Genomic DNA, 20,123 nt, shown 5'->3' with positions numbered 1-20,123 from the left:
ACCTTGTCCCAGAAGTTCCCTTCTCCCCAACTCCTAGCTGAGCCGGGAGCTGGCAATGCTAAGGCCCTTTACGGCTATAGCCACAAATCTGCCCTGTAGACAGAAACCCCTTGCTACTGGCTGGGATCACTGCCTTTCACAAGGGGCCTGCCCTGTTCTCTTGCTTCTCAAAGTGCAGTCCCTGGACCAGCCATGTTGTTATTACTGGGAAGCTTGTAAGAAAAGAAGGCTCCCAGGCCCCACCCCGGCCCTACTGAATCAGAATCTACAGTTTAACAAGAGCCCCAGGTGATTCAAATGCACATTCAAGTTTGAGAAGCCGCTGCTTTATTCTGCCTTAGGCCGGGATGAATGAGCTGACCGATGACCTAAGCAAAGGTCTGGCTTGGGACCCACAGGGAATCCAAGGATCTGAGAGCCCAGAGGTCTGAACGTCTTCTCTAAAGGTAGGTGTGCCCTACAATCTGTAACTTCTCTGGAACCTCAGTTCTCCACCTGCCAGGATTAAGAAAAGACAGAGAGGCCGAGACCAGTGTGAGGCATGAGAGTCCTGTCGTAACTGAGCCAGCATTAAGCCCAACGTGTCCTCTCCAGGAAAGGACACTTGCCGTTGCCTGATCTCACGGTAATAGGGAAGGCAGTGGTGCTTTTATAGGCTACGTGGGTGATTTTCAATCCAAAGGACTTAAATTAAATGTCAGAGGTGATAAAGCACTTTCTGCTTCAAACCCCGTACTCTGTCCTTGGTCGGCTGCTAACAGTCACCGTGTTCCAGGAACACTGGTTTGAGTTACTAAAAGAATCTGTGTAGCCCCTTAAAAAGCATAAGCCTTTAAGCCTAAAATAGGGAATGTGCTGTCAGGATTGGCCTCGGTCCAGTTCCACCAGGAGTCAAGAAAATAGGCCAGCACTGCAAGCCTAAGAATTTTTATCAGGTTCAGGAATGGATGCACTTCACTGCCGTGACCTTGGGAGCTGCCACATCATAAGGTACATGCCACCAAGGGATGCATTAACTCAGTGACTCTCAGCATAAGGTTCAGGGACCTCCCCAGGGCTCACCAACAACTTCCAGGAGATCTGCAAAGTCAAAACCGTTCTAATAATACTAAGACACGAGTTATCTTTCTCTCATTCTCGCACGAGGGAATTTTCCCGAAGCTACATGATGTGTCATGACATCACCACTCTACATGGCTAATGGAACGTGTGCTTGTAAAATTCTCGTATATTACAAATTTCTCAGTTTCAATTTCTAATATGCTAACTATTAAGAGGTATCATCCACTTAAACAAAAGCTCTTTGGGGACCTCAATAGTATTTAAGAATACTTAATTCAAAACCCCTTAATGCAAAAGGGTCCTGGGGCACCTGGGCGGCTCAGTCCGTTAAGCGTCCAACTTCAGCTCATGATCTCACGTCTCCTGGGTTCGAGCCTCCCGTCGGGCTCTGTGCTGACGGCTCGGAGCCTGGAGCCTGCTTCGGATTCTGGGTCTCCCTCTCTCTCCACCTCTACCCCGCTCATGTTCTGTCTCAATCTCTCTCTCTCTCAAAAATAAGTACACATAAAACAAATTTTTTAAAAGAATGCAGAAGGGTCCTGACAGTTGCACGTGGGACTCCCTGCCTTAACCTAACTGCTTCAGGTGGAGCTGGTGCTCCTCTTTGCTGACCTGGCCTCTTGTAAAGCAAAGCTTTGATCTCCACCAATCCCCTCCCACACCCCCGGCTCTTTCCCATCTCGAGAAATGGTGAGCCTCCTCTGTTAGCTATGTGGGGTGCCTTTGAGGGTGTCCCACCAGGACAAGCTGGCCCCTCTTCCGGCCCAGCCACCTCGTGACGGTGCTAACTCAGAGCATTCTCCTTCAACAGCGAGGGGGACCAGGAAGGGGACAGCTCTCCCTGGCCTCTGCTCCGTGGGAACGCCTTCCCTGCAAGCTCCACAGCTGGACGGCACTTGACAATCAAGTCAAAGATTTTCCCCCCAAAAATGTGGGATGCTTCAGAATGAAAGAAGATTTAGGGAGCACCTGGGTGGCTCGGTCAGTTGAGCATCTGACTCTCGGTTTCGGCTCAGATCACGATTTCATGGTTCGTGGGTCCGAGCCCCGCATCGGGTTCTGTGCTGACAGTGCTGAACCTGCTTGGGATTCTCTCTCTCTCTCTGCCCATCCATCCCCCCCAACTCGTGCTGTCTCTCTCAAAATAAATAAATAAACATTAAAAAAAAAGAATTAAGGAAGATTCAGAAGGAGAATGGGGAATCTGTAGGAGAAACCCAGTAATTCCACTGGGGAATCTGTAGGAATAACAAGAAACTCCAGTACCTCTTCTCCCTGGAAAAGGTAAGTTTGAAAACTTGGGTTTTGTGCTAGACTTCCGGGGCTGAAGCTCTGAAATATTGTCACCAAAAGGCTTCGCACTGTCCACCTGAAAGAAAGGAAAGAAATAAGATTTGAACCCACCATAGCTCATGTTACCCTCTCCTCATTACCTGTAGTGCCTTTCTCCCATTCAATTGCGGGCCACGCAAGTAAGAAGGGAAGGCTGGGCAGGGGGGTGCCTGGGTGGCTCAGTCGGTTAAGCGACAGACTTTGGCTCAGGTCATAATCTCGCCGTCCGTGAGTTCGAGCCCTGCGTCAGGGTCTGTGCTGACAGCTCGGAGCCTGGAGCCTGCTTCGGATTCTGTGTCTCCCTCTTTCTCTGACCCTCCCCTGCTCGCGCTCTGTCTCTCCCTCTCTCTCAAAAATAAACACACATTAAAAATTTTTTTTTAATAATTAAAAAAAAAGAAGAAAAGGTTGGGAACAAATTGAATCATATCTCCATGTATGTTAAATGCTATCCCAACAAAGGAAGCTGTGTGTCCCTACCTTCGCTGAGGCTTAAACAGGAAGGTATGAGCTAACTCTTAGCATAAAGTTGGACGCAAATTATATTCTAACCACAGGTTCAGGATCAAGCCCAGAAATGAGTAAGTGAAGTTTATTTCTAAATCTTTCAAAACAGGACAGTTTCATGTTCCTAAACAGGACGCAGTGCTGGCCTAGGTAGGGTCCTCCCTGAAATCAGGGGATTATCACAAGGTGACATTTCAGCCTTCCCCATTCCCTTCCAATCTGAGTGTCTGTATCCTTAAAAAAAAAAAAAAAAAAAAAAAAAAAGAATAGTGGCAGCTGCGTGATTTTAATTAAGGTGACCTTATTATCCTGACTGGGCAACATAATCTGTAAACAGGTCCAAACACTCGAAAGAGGGAACTAACTACTTCAGACTACTTATGGCATAGAGTCGCTGGATTTTTTTTTATCTTGTTTATTTCTGCCATTTTTTTTTAATCTCAAGAAGGCAGGTTATAATGTTACTCTCCATTCTACTTTCAGAATTTTATTGATTAGAATTTACTGTCTTCACGACATTAAGTCCTCTAAATTTTAATGCTTCTGCTTAAAGGAACGTCACATGCCATCAGGAAATCTGGCTCCATAAGAGTTACTACGTATAAAGCATTTAGAAAAGAGCTTGGTACATAGCAGAGGCTGTACAAGAATTTGTTAAATAGGGGCGCCTGGGTGGCTCAGTCGGTTGAGCGTCCGACTTCAGCTCAGGTCACGATCTCGCGGTCCGTGAGTTCGAGCCCCGCGTCGGGCTCTGGGCTGATGGCTCAGAGCCTGGAGCCTGCTTCCGATTCTGTGTCTCCCTCTCTCTCTGCCCCTCCCCCGTTCATGCTCTGTCTCTCTCTGTCTCCAAAATAAATAAACGTTAAAAAAAAATTAAAAAAAAAAAAAAAAAGAATTTGTTAAATAAAATAAACACCAAGCAGGTTTTATTCCCTATGAAATCTATCAAGATTTTAAGATTATGTAGCCCAAAGGGCCTCGACTACAGTTGTATTTCACAAAAATGAAATGCAATGAAGCAGAGCGTCCAATAAACTCAGTTCAACAATATTTAAAGATTGGTCGCTAGGTTTCTACCATTTTACCCAGGTTACCATGAGGTAACCCCAGCTGCTCTACGGTCTCTGGCCAAATAACATCTCTGTTAAACCTATAAACCCGCTCTGCACACAGTCACCTCAATCAATAGCACCCTGACTTCGGGGTTGACCATGCTTCGTATCTTTTTTTTTTTTTTTTTGCGAGAGAGAAAGCACACTCGAGCAGGGGAGTGGGGCAGAGGGGGAGAGAGAGACAGAGAGAATCCCAAGCAAGCTTGACATAAGGCTCAATCCCACATCCCTGGGATCATGACATGAGCCAAAATCAAGATTCAGAAGCTCAACCAACTGAGCCACCCAGGTGCCCTTTCTTATATCTCATGCACAAACATCACCACCAGTGACTTCTTTAAGCCAAGTTATCAATTTGACAGTAATATCCACAGTTAACTACTGGGAGTTATAAGGACTCCTGGAGAATAAATCATTAACTAGAATGTGGAATAAAGAATATGAACTAATATAGGAAATGCTTTTAATGTAATATTAACCATATATATTGAGAAACCAATCTATATATACAGTATAATTATAAGTTTGTGGAAAAAATAAAGCCTTATGAATATTTAAAAAGTGAAAGAAAATCCATTAAAGAAAATTTTTATTTACATTACATTGGTGAGCCTATAGGTAATCTTTTTTCAATTTCTCTATATTTTCCATTACTTAAAAAAAAATTTTTTTTTAATGTTTATTTTTGAGAGAAAGAATCCAAAGCAGGCTACAAGCTCCGAGCTGTCAGCACAGAGCTCGATGTGGGGCTCGAACCCATGAATCATGAGATCATGACCTGAGCCGAAGTCAGACACTCAACCGACTGAGCCACTCAGGCGCCCCTCTGTTACTTTTATAGTAGTCAAAAAAAATGTAAGGAGGCGATGTGGGCTGCTGCGATTAAATTTCCCCGTTACTTCCTGAGGGCTAAACCTAAGGAAGCTTTAATTAAGGGCCTTGAGTATGGCACGTCATTGCTTCTAACTCAGACATAGTTTTTCCTGCTCTTTAAAGTAAAAACAACCTCATTTTAAAAACTCAAGCCGTTTTGAGTTTGCGATGGGGACAGAGCACATGTCAGCCTTCATTATGCATCTCCCACCCCTGTCAGTTGGCTGATTCTTCTGGATAATGGCAGGTTGTCACATGCAGACATCACCCTCTATTAATAATTTCCAAAAATTAAAAATAGGGATGACTGACATTCAGTGAGCAAGTCCTGTGCACGAGACAGCTTCGTATGCCTTTCCTGACAATGACTCCAGGAAGTGAACATCATTTAATCATAGTTACTATTCAGCTTGAATTCCCTCTTTATTTTAATATTGCCCATTCGTCTTCATGGCCTGACCTTCCCGTATTCTGCCCTCATTCGCACCTTCACCCTTCCAAACTCTGAAAAATAATTTTAGGCTCACGTGTCTAACTACAAATGGAGGTTTGCTTTCCCCGGAGATTCTGAAATTATTTCCAAGGCTCGGTGGAGTGGGCTGGTCCTGAACGAAGCACCTGGGGGAGCAGGGCGAGGGGGCCCAGGATTGCGTGCTTTCAACCTTACTGTCCTTTGGCCTCATCCTCACGTTATTTAAGGGGGATCTGGGCCCATCTGATGTAGATAAAGGCCTTCTTGACTTCTCTCTTTCTTCCTGAAACCAAGAAGAAACGTTTTCAAAAATGAAAATGGAGAAAAAAAGAAAATTCAATCAGAATATAACCGTATTTAATCGAACTCTGTAGAAGAGTGAACACCTCAGATTTGCAAACCATGAACTTAGAAAGGGTGTTCTCTCTACTTAGCTTTTCTTCAGTTCAGCTTAACATCACTAGTATTTATAACTCGCTAGGGTAATATCTTTCCACCAGTAACAGCGACATTTATTTGTATTAGGAGAAAGTTGGGGGGCACCTGGGTGGCTCAGTCGGCTGAGCGTTTGACTGTAGATTTTGGCTCCAGTCATGATCTTGCGGTTTGTGGGTTCGAGCCCCGAAGTCAGGCTCTGTGCCAACAGCACGGAGCCTGCTTGGGACGCTCTCTCTCTCTCTGCGCTGCCCTGCCCCCCACTTCCAAAATAAATAAATAAACAACTTCTTTAAAAAAGAAGATAGGTGACTGACAGCGACAGAGATAAAGAGAGAGAAATGGAACCTGGCACACACCCCACCCCGGCAATTTCACGTCAAGGAATTCATTATAAGGAAATAACTGCGGCAATGTGTATAGTTACAAACATTCTCATAACCGTTCCAAACCTGGGAAAGTCAGCTATACCGGTGAGTAAGCAATTTCCTCTCTGCTGGGAACCCCCCTTGCTCCAACGCTCAGCCGGGCGATGCTGGGGCAAACCGGCCGCTTGTCGAGCCGCTCGGGCAGGCCCCACCGCTGGAGGGCGCCGGGGAGCGGCTGCAAGCCGGGAAGGCAGGCCAGGCCCGGCTCCCAGGGCTGCCATCTACGGCTGTCAGCGCCACCCCAGCAACCACTCTTCACCTTCCGAGTGACAGAGGTACCGGGTTTATAGTGTTCCTCCCATAACCGCAGAGCTAGCCTCCTGCGCCCCACTCACACCTTCCAGCACCAGCTGGCCAGAGGGCCCCGCTCAGAACTCTGGGACTTGCCCCACAGGACCCTTCCTCCAAGCTCCCGGGTCACCAGCGGTGAGTGGTGTCAATCCCGTGTCCCTTTTACCTTAAGTCCTTCAACCCGTTTGGCTTTACTTTAAAACATTAAATCTTTTGGGGCGGCTGGGTGTGTCAGTGGGTGGAGCGTCTGACTCTGGATGTTGGCTCGGATCACGATCTCACGGTTCAGTAGTTCGAGCCCCAGGTAGGGCCCTTTGCCGAAAGCGTGGAGCCTGCTTGGGATTCTCTCGCTCCCTCTGCCCCTCCCCCGCCCACACAGGTGCATGTGCTCTCTCTCGTGCTCTCTCTCTCTCTCAAAATATAAATAAACTTCAAAAAAATAAAAGATTAAATCTGTTTACTAAAATAACATGTGCAGTCTGTTTTCCCGACTGAACTCTGACTACTGTATCAGTGAAGTGCCCAACAACAGGAAAATGACCAAATTATGGTGCTTCCATATGGTGGACTGCAGTGAAGCCGTGAAAATCTGCCTGGTGTAAGAATACTTAAGGATGTGAGAAACATTCCCAGGGTATGTGAGGTGAAGAGGGAAAGGTGCAAAGTGATATGCAGTCTTTTAACATTAAAATTATGTGGGTGTGGGTATGTGTATACAGAAGAACATGCTCAAAAAAAATGAGTCATGCTCATCTCTAGATAATAAGAATGACAGGCAATTTTTATTTTCTCCTTTTTGCTTATCTGTATTTTCTAATTTTCTAAAATGAATACTTTTGCCATAAGAAAAAAACAATAAATCTGTTACTTTAAAAAGTTAACACTTGGGGCCCCTGGGTGGCTCAGTTGGTTAAGCGGCCGACTTCGGCTCAGGTCATGACCTCGTGGTCTGTGAGTTCGAGCCCCGCGTCAGGCGCTGGGCTGACAGCTCAGAGCCTGGAGCCTGCTTCGGATTCTGTGTCTCCCTCTCTCTGCCCTTCCCCTGCTCGTGCTCTGTCTCTCTCTCTCTCTCTCTCAAAAATAAACATTAAAAAAATTAAAAAAATAAAAAGTTAACACTTAAAGGAAGACCTATATTAGGAGATCAAAGCAAGATTAATATGATGGAGTGGAAAAGAAAGATAAACTGAAAAATCACCATGCACCCACATCAGCCTGGAAAAAATAGCAGGTAAGTAAGGAAATACTGGGGCACCTGGGTGGCTCAGTTGGTAAAGTATCTGACTCTTGATTTCGGCTCAGGCCATGATCTCATGGTTCGTGAGTTCAAGCCCTGCATGGGGCTTTGCGCTGACAGCACAGAGCTGGCTTGGGATTCTCTCTCTCTCCCTTTCCGCTCCCTCCCTCTTTCAAAATAAACAAATGCTTTTTTTTAAATAAGGAAAACCTAAAAAGCAGCTGATGCCTTCCTTAAATTAATCATTGGCCTCCCATTATATGAGTTATGATGCCCACAGGATTGATGGATTTGCACAGATTAGTGACCCTTTTCATTCAGTACCCCCTTAACCCACAGCCTACATTTTCAAGGATTTTCCAGGACACCAGGCAAGATCTGGGATGACAAGCAAAGCACCTGAAGAAGCTTTACCAATTACATTCACCCATGCTCCATATTGTTCTAGAAAGGATTTTAATGGTTAAAAATTATAAGCCACAAGGTAAAAGAAACACCAAAAGTACTCAGGATGACGGGAAATCGGGGCTGAACAAGAATGCCCGAGACCCTTCCCGGTCACCAAAGACGGCCCCAAATACAACTCGGAGCAGCAGCCTCAGCCAAGAGGGAAGGAACACTCATATTCACAAGCTCAAGAGCAAAAGCCATGAAACAATAGCAAATAAGCTAACCAGCCTACTTCTGTCAAACTTGTGACTTTGGCTTTTGTATCGCTTTTCTGTCCGCTCCACCACAGACCAGAAGGAACCCATGACAGACACAGTCTAATGGGGCAGGCTGAACAGTCCGAATACAGAAACTCAAACCCAGCCAGGAGTCTCCAGGTTTCTACTCATCCAGTTGCATCTAAACTTGGTAACTGAGTTTGAGCTGAGAACATTCTGCGGAGAAAATTCCTGACAGATCTACTACTGGCTTCTTGATTATACTTACAAGAAACCTGTTTCTATGCAGGAACACGCGTTCTCTGATGGCTGTCCGTGTGGAAAACTCTATTTTGGGAGCAATGCCCTAAAAATGAAATAGCATAAAGGAAGCAAATAAATTACTGGAAACAGATTCTTCGCCCATTCCATTCTAACTTGAAAGCCTGTAAGAACCTAATTACTCTTTTGTGTGGTTGGCATAACCCACACATATCGCCTAAAATATATACATATGGGGCACCTGGGGGGCTCAGTTGGTTAAACATATGATCTCAGCTCAGGTCATGATCTCACGGTCCGTGAGTTCGAGCCCCGTGTCGGGCTCTCTGCTGACAGCCCAGAGCGTGGAGCCTGCTTCGGATTCTGTGTCTCCCTCTCTCTCTCTGACCCTCCCCCTGCTTGCACTCTGTCTCTGTCTCTCTCAAAAATAAATAAACATTAAAAAATTAAAACACTGAACCACAGAATTGAGTGAGATTATCTAGGATTATCTGGGATAGATAGAGGTTCTCCTTCCTTGCCTACTTGCTTTGAAAAACGTGCTTTGTATCTTATACCAAATATTTATGCTCATTAGATCTATTTCCAAACTCCCCACTTCGTGTCATTGACACTTTTCTGGGGATCGGTGCCATACTGAATAATACACAGACACACACACACTCAGTAATAACAAGGAACAAAGTACAGGTGCACACAATCACATGGGTGACTGTCCAAGGCATTTTTCTAAGTGAAAGGAGCCAATCTCAAAAGGGTGCAGACCATATAATTCCCTTTACGTGACCTTCTGAAAAAGACAGAACTACAGTGATGGAGAGCAGACCAGCGGTGAGGGGTAAGGGAGAGGTTGCACCTATAAAGGGATAAAGGGAGGAGATTTGGGGGTTGATGGGAGAGCTCCACATCCTGATCACGGTGGTGGTTTCACAAATCTATACATGTGTTAACATTCGTGTAACCGTGTATCAGAAAAATCAATTTACCGCACGGTCATTTAAAAAATACAATTATCTGGGCACCTGGCTGGCTCAGCCAATGGAGAGTGCGACTTTTGACGTTGGGGTTGCGAGTTTGAGCCCCATGTCGGGTGTGGGATTACTTAACCATAAACGCTTTTAATTGATAAATAAATAAAATAAAAATACCATTATCTTTCTAAAAAGACTGAGGCTTTAGAGAGACAGAAAGCAGTTTTCCCAAGGTCCCGTGGCTTCTAGATGGCAAAACAGGAACAGAACTGGATCTGATCGAGTCACAGGATCTCCGACTGACCTCATGGACTCACCTGCAGCCATCGCTCCCTCCCCCCCTCCCCCGCCCAACAGGACCCTCTGCTCTTCCCTCCCCCAGACACCATCACCTGGCCAGGTGTTCCTTGTCCCGGGTGTGCCTTCCCTTTCTTCATCTCCTGTCCAAGCCCCAGTCGCCTCTCAAAGCCCGCCCTCCCCCTCACTCCTCCGGGCTGTGAAAGCTCATTCTCATTATAGGACGTAGTAAGTAAGAAGGATCTGCATCAGCTGAAGCCCCAGGGGGAGAGGATACCGACAAGTACTGTATCTTTACAGTGAGGGACTTTCACGCGATCTCATTTAACCCTCCCACCACCTGGGTAGCACACAGTCCTATCCCCATTTTATCCAACGAGCTTGGAGAGGTTAAGGTCTGTCCACTGTGACGCAGCTGGGGATTGGTGGAGCCAGGAGTCAGCTTGTTTCCTGGGCATTTATTCACTCCTATGCACGTTCATTCTTGTGCGTTCATCTTGTCCACAGAACATGTCCTTACAGGCACAGCCTAGATCCTCAGCTCCTTTTTTTCTTTTTTCTTTTTTTTTTGCGTCTAGAATGTGGTATGCCCATACAAGCGGTAGGCTTGGGCCAGAGACTCAAGATTTCTGGGCTTACAAACACATGAGCCCAATTGCTGCCAAGTTAGAAAATCTGGCGGGGGCGGGGGGGGAAGGGTGGTGGTGGGGGGTGGAGACATCTGGCAAACAGCGTACAATGACGTGACCTGATCAGCCTCACCTCCAGCTATGAGACTGCCCACCGGAGAGGAGACTGGGGGAAGCTCCAAGGTCCACAGCGCTGTTGGTTAGAATCACGAGACCTCGTGTGTGCCAGACCTCAGGTCCCCCGTGGCCCAGCCGTCTGAGCCTGAGCACGTCCCCACGTGGGCCACAGACTCGTGCACTTTTTCATGGCCTCACAAGGAGGCAGCATCATCATTTGAATGACAATTTAATAAACCACAACAGGTCACGTTTACCGTGAACCTAACTATATGCCAGATAGCATGCTAAACGCTGTACATATATCCAACCCTCGCAATAACCCTACAGGGGAAGTACTGTTATCAGTCCATTTTACAGCTGGGAACCTAAGGTAAACAGAAAGCAATTTACCCAAAGTCACAGTAATGAGTGACATAGCCGGGACTGAACCCAGACAGTCCGAGTCCACGCTTCGCACGTGTGGCTGCCTAGCAGGACTTCAAACCGCTGTTACACTTTGCCTGGAGAGGAGGAGGGAGGTGCCCCACCAGCAAGGAATCCACACCCCGTAACACATTCCTGTTCGCCTCATATAACCTCGATGCCTGACAGTGACTGACAGATAATAAGGAAGAACGTATTTTCTTGTTCACAGGAGCACTGATTTTAGTGTAAAAGTTTAGAGCTGAAATTTACAGGGTATATCTTGTCCAATTTCCTTAGCAACAGGATGAGGGCAATGATGGTTAGGTCAAGAAATGGATTTAACAGTACGACTTTTCTAGAATCATGGCCCTAAAGAAAAAATGAAATTATTAACTAAAAGTTAACAATGAAGAAATAATAATATTCCTTCTGCTTACTTTACAATCTTCACCTAACAAGAAAACAAATTATATTTAAAAAAAAAATTCTTGGGGCACCTGGGTGGCTCAGTCAGTTAAGTGTCTGACTCTTTAATTTCAGCTCAGGTCATGATCTCCCAGTTTATGACTTTGAGCCCCGAATTGGGCTCTGCACTCTCTACTTGGGATTCTCTCTCTCCCTCTTCCACTGCCCCTCCCCCCCCCAAAATAATTAAATTAAAAAAAAAAATTCTTAACCTCAGCAGGAAAAGGGGGGAGAAACAGCGGTTAAGGTATCAAGTGAAATAAAACGAAATACAGAAATACAAAGGAAAAGTCACATTTTCGTGAAGGAAATAAGTCTACTTCTTAATGAATTAACAACTTAGAGAAAACAAGTGAATGATTTGCCTGACCCACACATGTACACACTCAAGTTCTATGATATGAATGTAGAGAAAGTGGACAATGGGCTGAAGTAAACACGAGAGAATTAGCATCTCACAGTGACCAAGATTCCAGACTTTGAAGTCTGACAGACAAGCATGCCCCATCATTCATCAGCCCTGTGTCTTCAAGCCCATTCTTTTTTTTTTCAATATTTTAAAAGTTTATTCATTTTGAGAGAGACATAGACAGCGTGAGTAGGGGAGGGGCAGAGAGAGAGAGAGAGAATCCCAAGCAGGCTGTGTACCGTCAGCACAGAGCCTGATGTGGGGCTCGATCTCATGAAACCGTGAGATCCTGACCTGAGCCAAAACCGAGAGTCAGACACTTAACCGACTGGGCACCCAGGTGCCTCTCTTCGAGCACCTTCTTAAACTCCCTGTGCCACCTTACCCATCAGTAAAATGAGGAAAAAACTGAGAGCCACCTTGCAGGGTCAAGGAGGACTGCACGAGATAACCTGTAACAAACTCAGCACAGTACCTGGCATCTAGCGAGCGGGCACTGAATGTCTGCTACCACTAAAACTGTGGCACCTGGCTTTATGTTGCTTTACAGAACATTTGAGAGAAATTGAGCTCCGCTATCTTTTTAGAAATTGTTTAAAACATAGTTTCATTAACTTCACTGACACTTTACCTCTAATGCCTGCCGATCTTTCCCTGCGGTTTTAAAGCCCTTTCTCTGCATTTACAAAAAACTATAAACACAACTTCCTATATGTTCTTCTTCCTACTTATGCCCATAAAGTTAAACAGAGACAACACTTGAGAAAATATAAGAACGTGTGTTTCTCCTCGTCTCGAGACTCAGCTGGATACCAGCTCAGTGTTTGTGGATGGCTTTTCCGTGATAGAAAACTCAGGCAAACCGAAGTTAATATGAGGAATATCCTTCACGTGATTCTCGCCAGTTTTGGTCCTTTTAGCTCCTGAAGAGAAATATGCCAATAACTCAATATGATAAAGGCAAACATTCTCATGAGTATGATGGATATAGGTGATATACAAAGAGTATCTCGGAGGGGGAAAAAAATGGCGTCAGTGATATTCACCGAATCCTCAAAGATTATGGAGGGTTTAGAGTTACAGACATTAGCAATTCTGAGGAGGACAACTTTTGATGAAAGTTTGCCATTTGAAGTATTAGAACTAGAAGTTCTGTCGTCCTAAACATCACAGAAGTAAGGGTCCTGCGTGTTGTATATTCTACACAGTACTCTCAACAAAATGGGAGGCAATAACATTTTATTAAGTGATAGTAACAGAGATTCATGGGCAAGTAACAGAAAAGTTGAGTATTAAATATGCTTTTTATAATTCATAAAGGTGCGGCCCTTAAAAGAGAGGCCATCCAGGCAACAGAAATGTTGAGAAAACCATCCGAGTTGCTGTGAGGTTAGAAACTATCACAGATATCATCAAAATGAATATTTTGAATTTGGGTTCAGGCAATGCCCCCAAAACAGACTGTCATCTGAATCACTGCTGTGTCTTTTAAGATCCTTCAATAATATCACTGTGAACCTCTGTCTCTTTCCCTTCCGTTAAGTAGAGACTGTGATAGCTGCCTTGGCTGACATGAGAACTCTGAGGAAAATAACATATCTTATGAAGAACCGAAAGCTCAAAATAAATGAGAGGTGGCATTATTACTATTACGACTGTATTTTGCTTTCATCATTACTACTAAAACAATAGTTTCAATTAAATAAACTGGTACAGGGGCTCCTGGGTGGCTGAGTCAGTTAAGGGTCCGACTTCAGCCCAGGTCGTGATCTCACGGTCGGTGAGTTCAAGCCCCGTGTTGGACTCTGTGCTGACAGCTCGGAGCCTGGAGCCTCCTTCGGATTCTGTGTCTCCCTCTCTCTCTGCCCCTCTCCTGCTTGCACTGTCTCTCTAACTCTCTCAAAAATAAATAAAACATTTAATAAAAAACAAACCAGTATCAAATCTTTCAGTTAGTCTGCATTCAGAGAAGGTGGAAAAAACATCCTTCTAAGTATGTGACAGTGTGACTATGCAATGATTTACCTGGCTAGGTAAGATCCCCACCTCTCAGACCAGTATAATTGGTATTTTGAATGGGGCATCTAAACGGGGCTGCTAAACAGAACAAGGGAACTAACCCAGATGGAAGTGATCTGCCCAAGAGCATCCCCTATTGGAAATAAAATGTCCAGGTCGCAAGAATCTCTCCCAGAAGTCCAGCGGGGCATGAATCACTTACTGGAAAACCTGCAAATGTCTTCATGAGCACCTGCCTGTACATGCCAGGGAGCGAAGGTGTCAGCTTGGGCTCAGGGAAAAGAAAATCTCGTGTGTTTTCTTCATAGCAGGCCAACTCTTCCCATGCTAGAATGCAAGGAGAAAAACCATAAGTAGATTTACGTTCTGAAAATGATCTACTTCTTGAGTTTAACAAAATAAAAGCTCAGACAGGTGATGGCAGAGAAGGCACTCAGATAAAAGTAGACATTTTGGGGCGCCTGGGTGGCTCATTTGGTTAAGCATCAGACTTCAGCTCAGGTCATGATCTCACGGTTTGTGAGTTCAAGCCCCGCATCAGGCTCTGTGCTGACAGCTCGGAGCCTGGACTCTGCTTCAGATTCTATGTCTCCCTGTCTCTGCCCCTCCCTTGCTCACACTCGGGGTGAGCTCAAAATAATAATAAATAATAATTATTTATTAAAATTAAAATGTTTATTTTTATTTATATAAAAATATGTATTTATTATAATAAAATAATAAATAAATGCTCAAAAATAATAAATAAACATTAAAAAAATAAACATTTTGATTAAAGCACCTCTTATTTAAGAGGCAAAGTAGAAAACACTTCTACTGGTTCTTATCTCATGGATAAAATTTAAAAGTCTTCCGAACTCACAACAGAGAGAGACAAAAATATCTAAAGGATTACTCCACAAGACAGAACAAAGAGAAAAATCTCTTTTCATCCATCTGTCTGTCCATCCATCCATGCAACCACCCATCCTTTCCTTCCACATGTTTTCCAAGGACACACTTTGGGCCAGGTCCTAGGGACAGAACAGGAACAAAGCAGACAGCGCCCTGTTCACACAAAGCTTACAGCATAGACTGGGGCTCGACGTGTCCTCTGATGCAGAGACACCAGTATCCTGATGGCCCCCAGAACAGCCGAGGCTGTGGTTCTTAGCACGGTTGGTACCAGCCTCAGGGACACTTCCAAAATTTGTGGGGACATGTCATGGGCAGGAGCCAAGGTGCCAGGGTCAAGACGTTGCAACACTCAAGACACTCCTGCACAACGTTCTAACATCATAACCGACATTCTTTTAGGCGAGAAGCTAATTCTTCCCTTATAATTAGTGAAGCCTGGAACCTCACGGCTACATGTAAACACAAAGCACTTTCTCTGCATGGTTTTATTTTTTTTTTAATGTTTTTATTTATTTTTGAGACAGAGAGAGACAGAGCATGAACGGGGAGGGTCAGAGAGAGAGGGGACACAGAATCTGAAGCAGGCTCCAGGCTCTGAGCTGTCAGCACAGAGCCCGACGCGGGGCTCGAACTCACAGACCATGAGATCATGACCTGAGCCGAAGTAGGCTGCTTAACCGACTGAGCCACCCAGGCGCCCCACTCTGCATGGTTTTAAAATACACTGAATTTTCGGGAATGCAGGTACATGTGAATTAAGGGACCGTCGTACTTGACTGTGTTTGGGTCTTTACTGAGCCCCTACCGGCAGTTTGAAAACCATGCCACATCTAAATACTTCTTTGTGCCCACCATTTATGTATTGATACGCTATCGTTTTATTTTAAACCATTTTCCTTTTATTTCTCCATTGGCAGTGATTCGCTTCAGTTGGTTATATTAACCATCAATATCATTTCAGATTTCAGTCTGACGAAAGGGATGTTCCCAAACACTCATTACCAAAAGATCTGGGGGCTACGAGGACCGAGAATCACTGAGCGAAGGACGGAGAAGCTGCCGTCTGAATGCTCCTCGTCTACACAGCAGGGGCGACACAAGAGGTTCAGACTAAGAGTGGCCTCTGTATGGCACACCGCCACAGAAGAGACTATGGTCAACCAGGTAGCTTTACTGTTTGGTGACTACCATTCTGTTTGTGAGAAGAAGTCTGACGAGGGTGGATTTCTGGCACATCGATGGCAGAAAACACCTGACATTATCACGTATAATGGACCAATGTCTTCCTACTTATTCTTTAATACGGATATTTGGGGGGCGCCTGGGGGGCTCAGTCAGTTAAGTGTCTGACTTCTGCTCAGGTCATGATCTCACAGTCTGTGAGTTCGAGCCCCCCGTCGGGATCTGTGCTGACGGCTCGGAGCCTGGAGCCTGTTTCAGATTCTGTGTCTCCCTCTCTCTCTGCCCCTCCCCTGCTCATCTCTCTCTCTCTCTTTCAAAAATATATAAAACATTTTTTAAAAATTAAAATAAATAAATATGAATGTTTGGGTTCTAATAAGGATCTATGTGCAAAAAGAACGCATTCTATGGTTTTCGTCATCAGATCATGTGTCCCCGCCCTTCTCTCAGACGTGCTCAGGCCACAAGGGATTGATGATGTATCTCTCCCTCCTCCACCGCCGCGTCCTTCCTCTGCCGGTGCTGTTCCTTCCAAAATGTCCTTTCTTCCTTCCCATCCTGTTGAGATCTCCTTCGTCCTTCAAGCTTCACGTCCAATGTCTCCTCATTGGAGGCGGGTGCTATCCCAGAATCAAGCTTAGCATCAATCATTTCCCAGTCTTATCCTGGCCACCTTTTTTATCAGTGCTCCCTAGGAGGGGCATGGCCTCCCCACCTCTGCCGGCCAGCCAGACTTCCTCCAGTCTGAGGTCTCACAAGCACAACCTGAAAATGGAAAGTGATGCGACGGTCTCCTCACCCGTCACCAGCAACGGAACACAGCTTTCTGCTGAGGTCCATGTACAGTGGGGAAGAACCGTGTCCAGATGCACACAGAGCTGGTTCAGATCCCTGCCCCACCCTTTACCAGCTGTGTGACCAGGAGCGCGTTACGTCATCTCCTAACTTCAGGGGCCTCTTCGGGAAAACGTAAAAGTCATCGTAATACCTGCCCCCTAGGGCTACTGTGAGGTCACGTGACATATACAAAATGTAGAGCACTCGGACACCACCTGCCATTATCGTGTCCGCTCCATGACACCAACCCAATGACTGAGTCACTATCGCCGTCGTTAGCAAGAATGAAGATAAAAATAAGAGGTCAGAGAACTGGAGGCCTGCTCATCTACTACCTTTGGAATCACGGGGATGAAGGCACTGAAATTGGAGGAGATAGACAGAAGGCTTACGTCCTCAGTTCTCTCTCTGGTTCCATCACATTCTAGAGTCCTAACTGCTACCCAGTGTAAAAATGTTGGCACCCCACGAGGATGTTACAGCAAGAGCCTGGATTCTACACAGGCTGAGCCATACTCATAGGCCACGTGCTATGTCTGAGGGAAATCCGTGTTCTTATAGGCTAATGGCACAGACAGACAACGACATCATCGATGCCGTCGATGAAAAACATTTCCCCTAAAAAGGAAAACGAATGAGGACTTCAAGAAAAAAAAAAAACATTTTTTTTGAGAGAGAGAGAGATAAAGAGAGAGCACAAGCAGGGGAGAGGGGCAGAGGGGGAGAGAGAGAGAGAGAGAGAGACAGAGAGAGAGAGAATCTCAAGAAGGCTCCACGCCCAGTGCAGAGGGGGCTCGATCCCATCACCCTGGGATCTTGACCTGAGCCGAAATCAAGAGTTGGATGCTCATCCAACTGAACCACCCAGGCGCCCCCAAAATCGATCATTTTAATAACAATATTGTATTGAAAACCTAACATTTATAGAGCACATCAGAATCGACAGCTTGCTTCCCACTATGGAGTCTCATTTGATGCCTTCTCTACCGATAAGGAAACTGAGGCTCTGTGAGTAGAAGACACTTATCATGATGCCACACGGCAAAGCAGGAATTCAAAACCATATTTTCCGAGGCAGGAGTTCTGTTCTTGCTGATACCTGGTAAACACCACTACAAAGTATAAAACCAAACTCTGATTGAGGGAACAGGTGCCCACAGAAATGGCGATTTACAGCTGGACTGAATGTAACATGACTTATCCCCAAGTAGACATTTTTTCTCTAAGAGATCAGTAAAAAGAAAGCACCAAGCTCCCAGTCCAACAGGATTACACTGCTGCCCCCCTGTGTCCACTTGCTTTTTTCCCATCTTGGTAAACAAGAACCCGAGGCATCTTTACAGCTTCTAAGCCAAATCTTTGGACCCCTTCATTCTTTAGCAGTAAAGCTGTATGTAAATCTAAGCTACTTGTATCATTAACACATGGTCATAATATGTCTTTTGACTATCAGCGTGTTTGAAAGGAATGTGAATAAATATCAAACAATGAGGGGGCGCCTGGGTGGCTCAGCTCATGACGTCGCAGTCGGTGAGCTCAAGCCCTGCGTCGGGCGCTGTGCTGACAGCTCGGAGCCCGGAGCCCGCTTCGGATTCTGTGTCTCCCTCTCTCTCTGCCCCTCCCCTGCCTGCACTGTCTCTCTCTCTCAAAAATAAACAAACATTAAAAAAATTTTTTAAGGAATCAAACAATAAAATAACATCTACAGCAAAATGAAAAGGTAACAATTCAGCCAAGTGAAGGGCTGGTCCCTGTGAACCTACATGTGACCCATGTGACCCTACGGTGCAGCCTACAATGAGACAAATCATTTTTACTTAATTATCTGCTATCGAGACCCAGCAGAGCAAAAGGGCTTACAATCACCCTTCCGCCTGGCACCACTGGTGGGAGGCCAGAAGCACACTGTGGGGCACGTTCCGGGCACACCCTCAATGAACACGTCGGAAGAACTAACGGATTCGTCTCCAATGCATCTGAAGCTGAGTGAAATTATTTTGAGCAATTCTAACTTCATTCCACTACGATTACAATCTGAAATTGAAGGACCGTAGACAAAAGGAAAACACGTCTCGTACAGCCTCCACTTTGTATCTGAGTAACTTCTGAGTTATAAACAGTACGTGTGTACCCAGCCTCAGTATTCTCCAATCATCATGGCTTCGAGCTATTCTTGCAACCCACTCACAGATGGATTTCTGGTCTTGTGGAAAACACATGGTTGGGGCACCCGGGTGGCTCAGTCGGCTGAGCATCTGACTCTTGATTTTGGCTCAGATCATGATCCCGGGGTCGTGGGGTGGAGCCCCATGTCAGACTCCACGCTGAGCGAGGAGTCTCTTGATCTCTCCCTGTCTCTCTGCCCCTCTCCCCTGCTCACGCTCTCTCTCTCTCTCTCTCTCGAAATGAAAAAAAAAAAAGAACATATGGCAATCTAAGATATATTAAACTTTAAAAAGCAAGCTGCAGAATATGTATATTCAACCAATATGTATACTAAACATACATATGATAAATACTAGATATATATATAGCACATGTATGTATATGTATGTATATATATGCATGTATGTATTTTATATTTTAAATGCATTACATATACTAAATGCATTTTAAAACATCTGAAAATTATTAGTAATTGTTGTCAGGAGCTGTTGATGAATGTGGCTTTTGACTTTTTATTTTATATAACTTTGTGTTAGTTTAATTTTTGCAGTGAGAGTATGTAGGTATTGGGTTATTTTTTTTTTAATTCGTGCAGAATTAAATAAGACCAAAATGAGTCTGCTCCTATTTTATTAACATACTGAAGTATAACTTGCCAGTTAGCATTGATATATGTTTGAACATAAAACTAGGTCAAATAAGGAAAAAAAAAAAACGTGGAAAAAAATTCAATGCCCTGATTTTAGTCTGTCACTTTTAGGCTGAAAAATATTCAGTAAGAATTTCTGGAAAGCCAGGAAGAGGCACCACTGGCCTTCCTTCTCTTCTGTCTACCTAAGAAAGCCCTAACACATACGAGGGTACCCGTCCTTAAATCCACAGAGAGTGGGGTACTTCTCTGTTTCGGGGCCTCCTCTGCCAGTGAGCCAAGAGGCAGAAGAGCTACAGATTTCTGGGTCCCCTCCATCCCTTGGGGCCTTGACCTGCCACAGGCAGGGCCACACCAGGCACAACTGTGATCCTCTTAAAAGCCTCCACAGCCACCTCT

The 20,123-nt window shown here is 45.1% G+C and overlaps 1 protein-coding gene across 6 annotated transcripts in view; it reads right to left on the bottom strand.

Annotated features, from left to right (window-relative positions):
* Window positions 1–20,123, bottom strand: part of SPATA6L (spermatogenesis associated 6 like) — a 46,648-nt gene that overhangs the window by 11,036 nt on the left and 15,489 nt on the right. For 4 of the 6 annotated variants that reach the window (XM_043565085.1, XM_043565084.1, XM_043565086.1 and 1 more), the window contains 4 exons: window positions 14,196–14,320; window positions 8,686–8,763; window positions 5,414–5,641; window positions 2,329–2,431 (listed from right to left, as the gene is read on the bottom strand). In XM_043565085.1, the coding sequence (XP_043421020.1) occupies window positions 2,329–2,431; window positions 5,414–5,641; window positions 8,686–8,763; window positions 14,196–14,320 (534 nt within the window). The remainder of the gene's footprint in view (window positions 1–2,328; window positions 2,432–5,413; window positions 5,642–8,685; window positions 8,764–14,195; window positions 14,321–20,123) is intronic. The other 2 variants (XM_043565088.1, XM_043565089.1) reach the window with 2 other exon arrangements.

The sequence above is a fragment of the Prionailurus bengalensis genome, chromosome D4 (genome assembly GCF_016509475.1).
Source record: "Prionailurus bengalensis isolate Pbe53 chromosome D4, Fcat_Pben_1.1_paternal_pri, whole genome shotgun sequence".
In the NCBI taxonomy this organism is placed as follows: Eukaryota; Metazoa; Chordata; class Mammalia; order Carnivora; family Felidae; genus Prionailurus; species Prionailurus bengalensis.
Note: the sequence above shows the minus strand (reverse complement) of the source record. Positions and strands in the feature narration are given on the sequence as shown.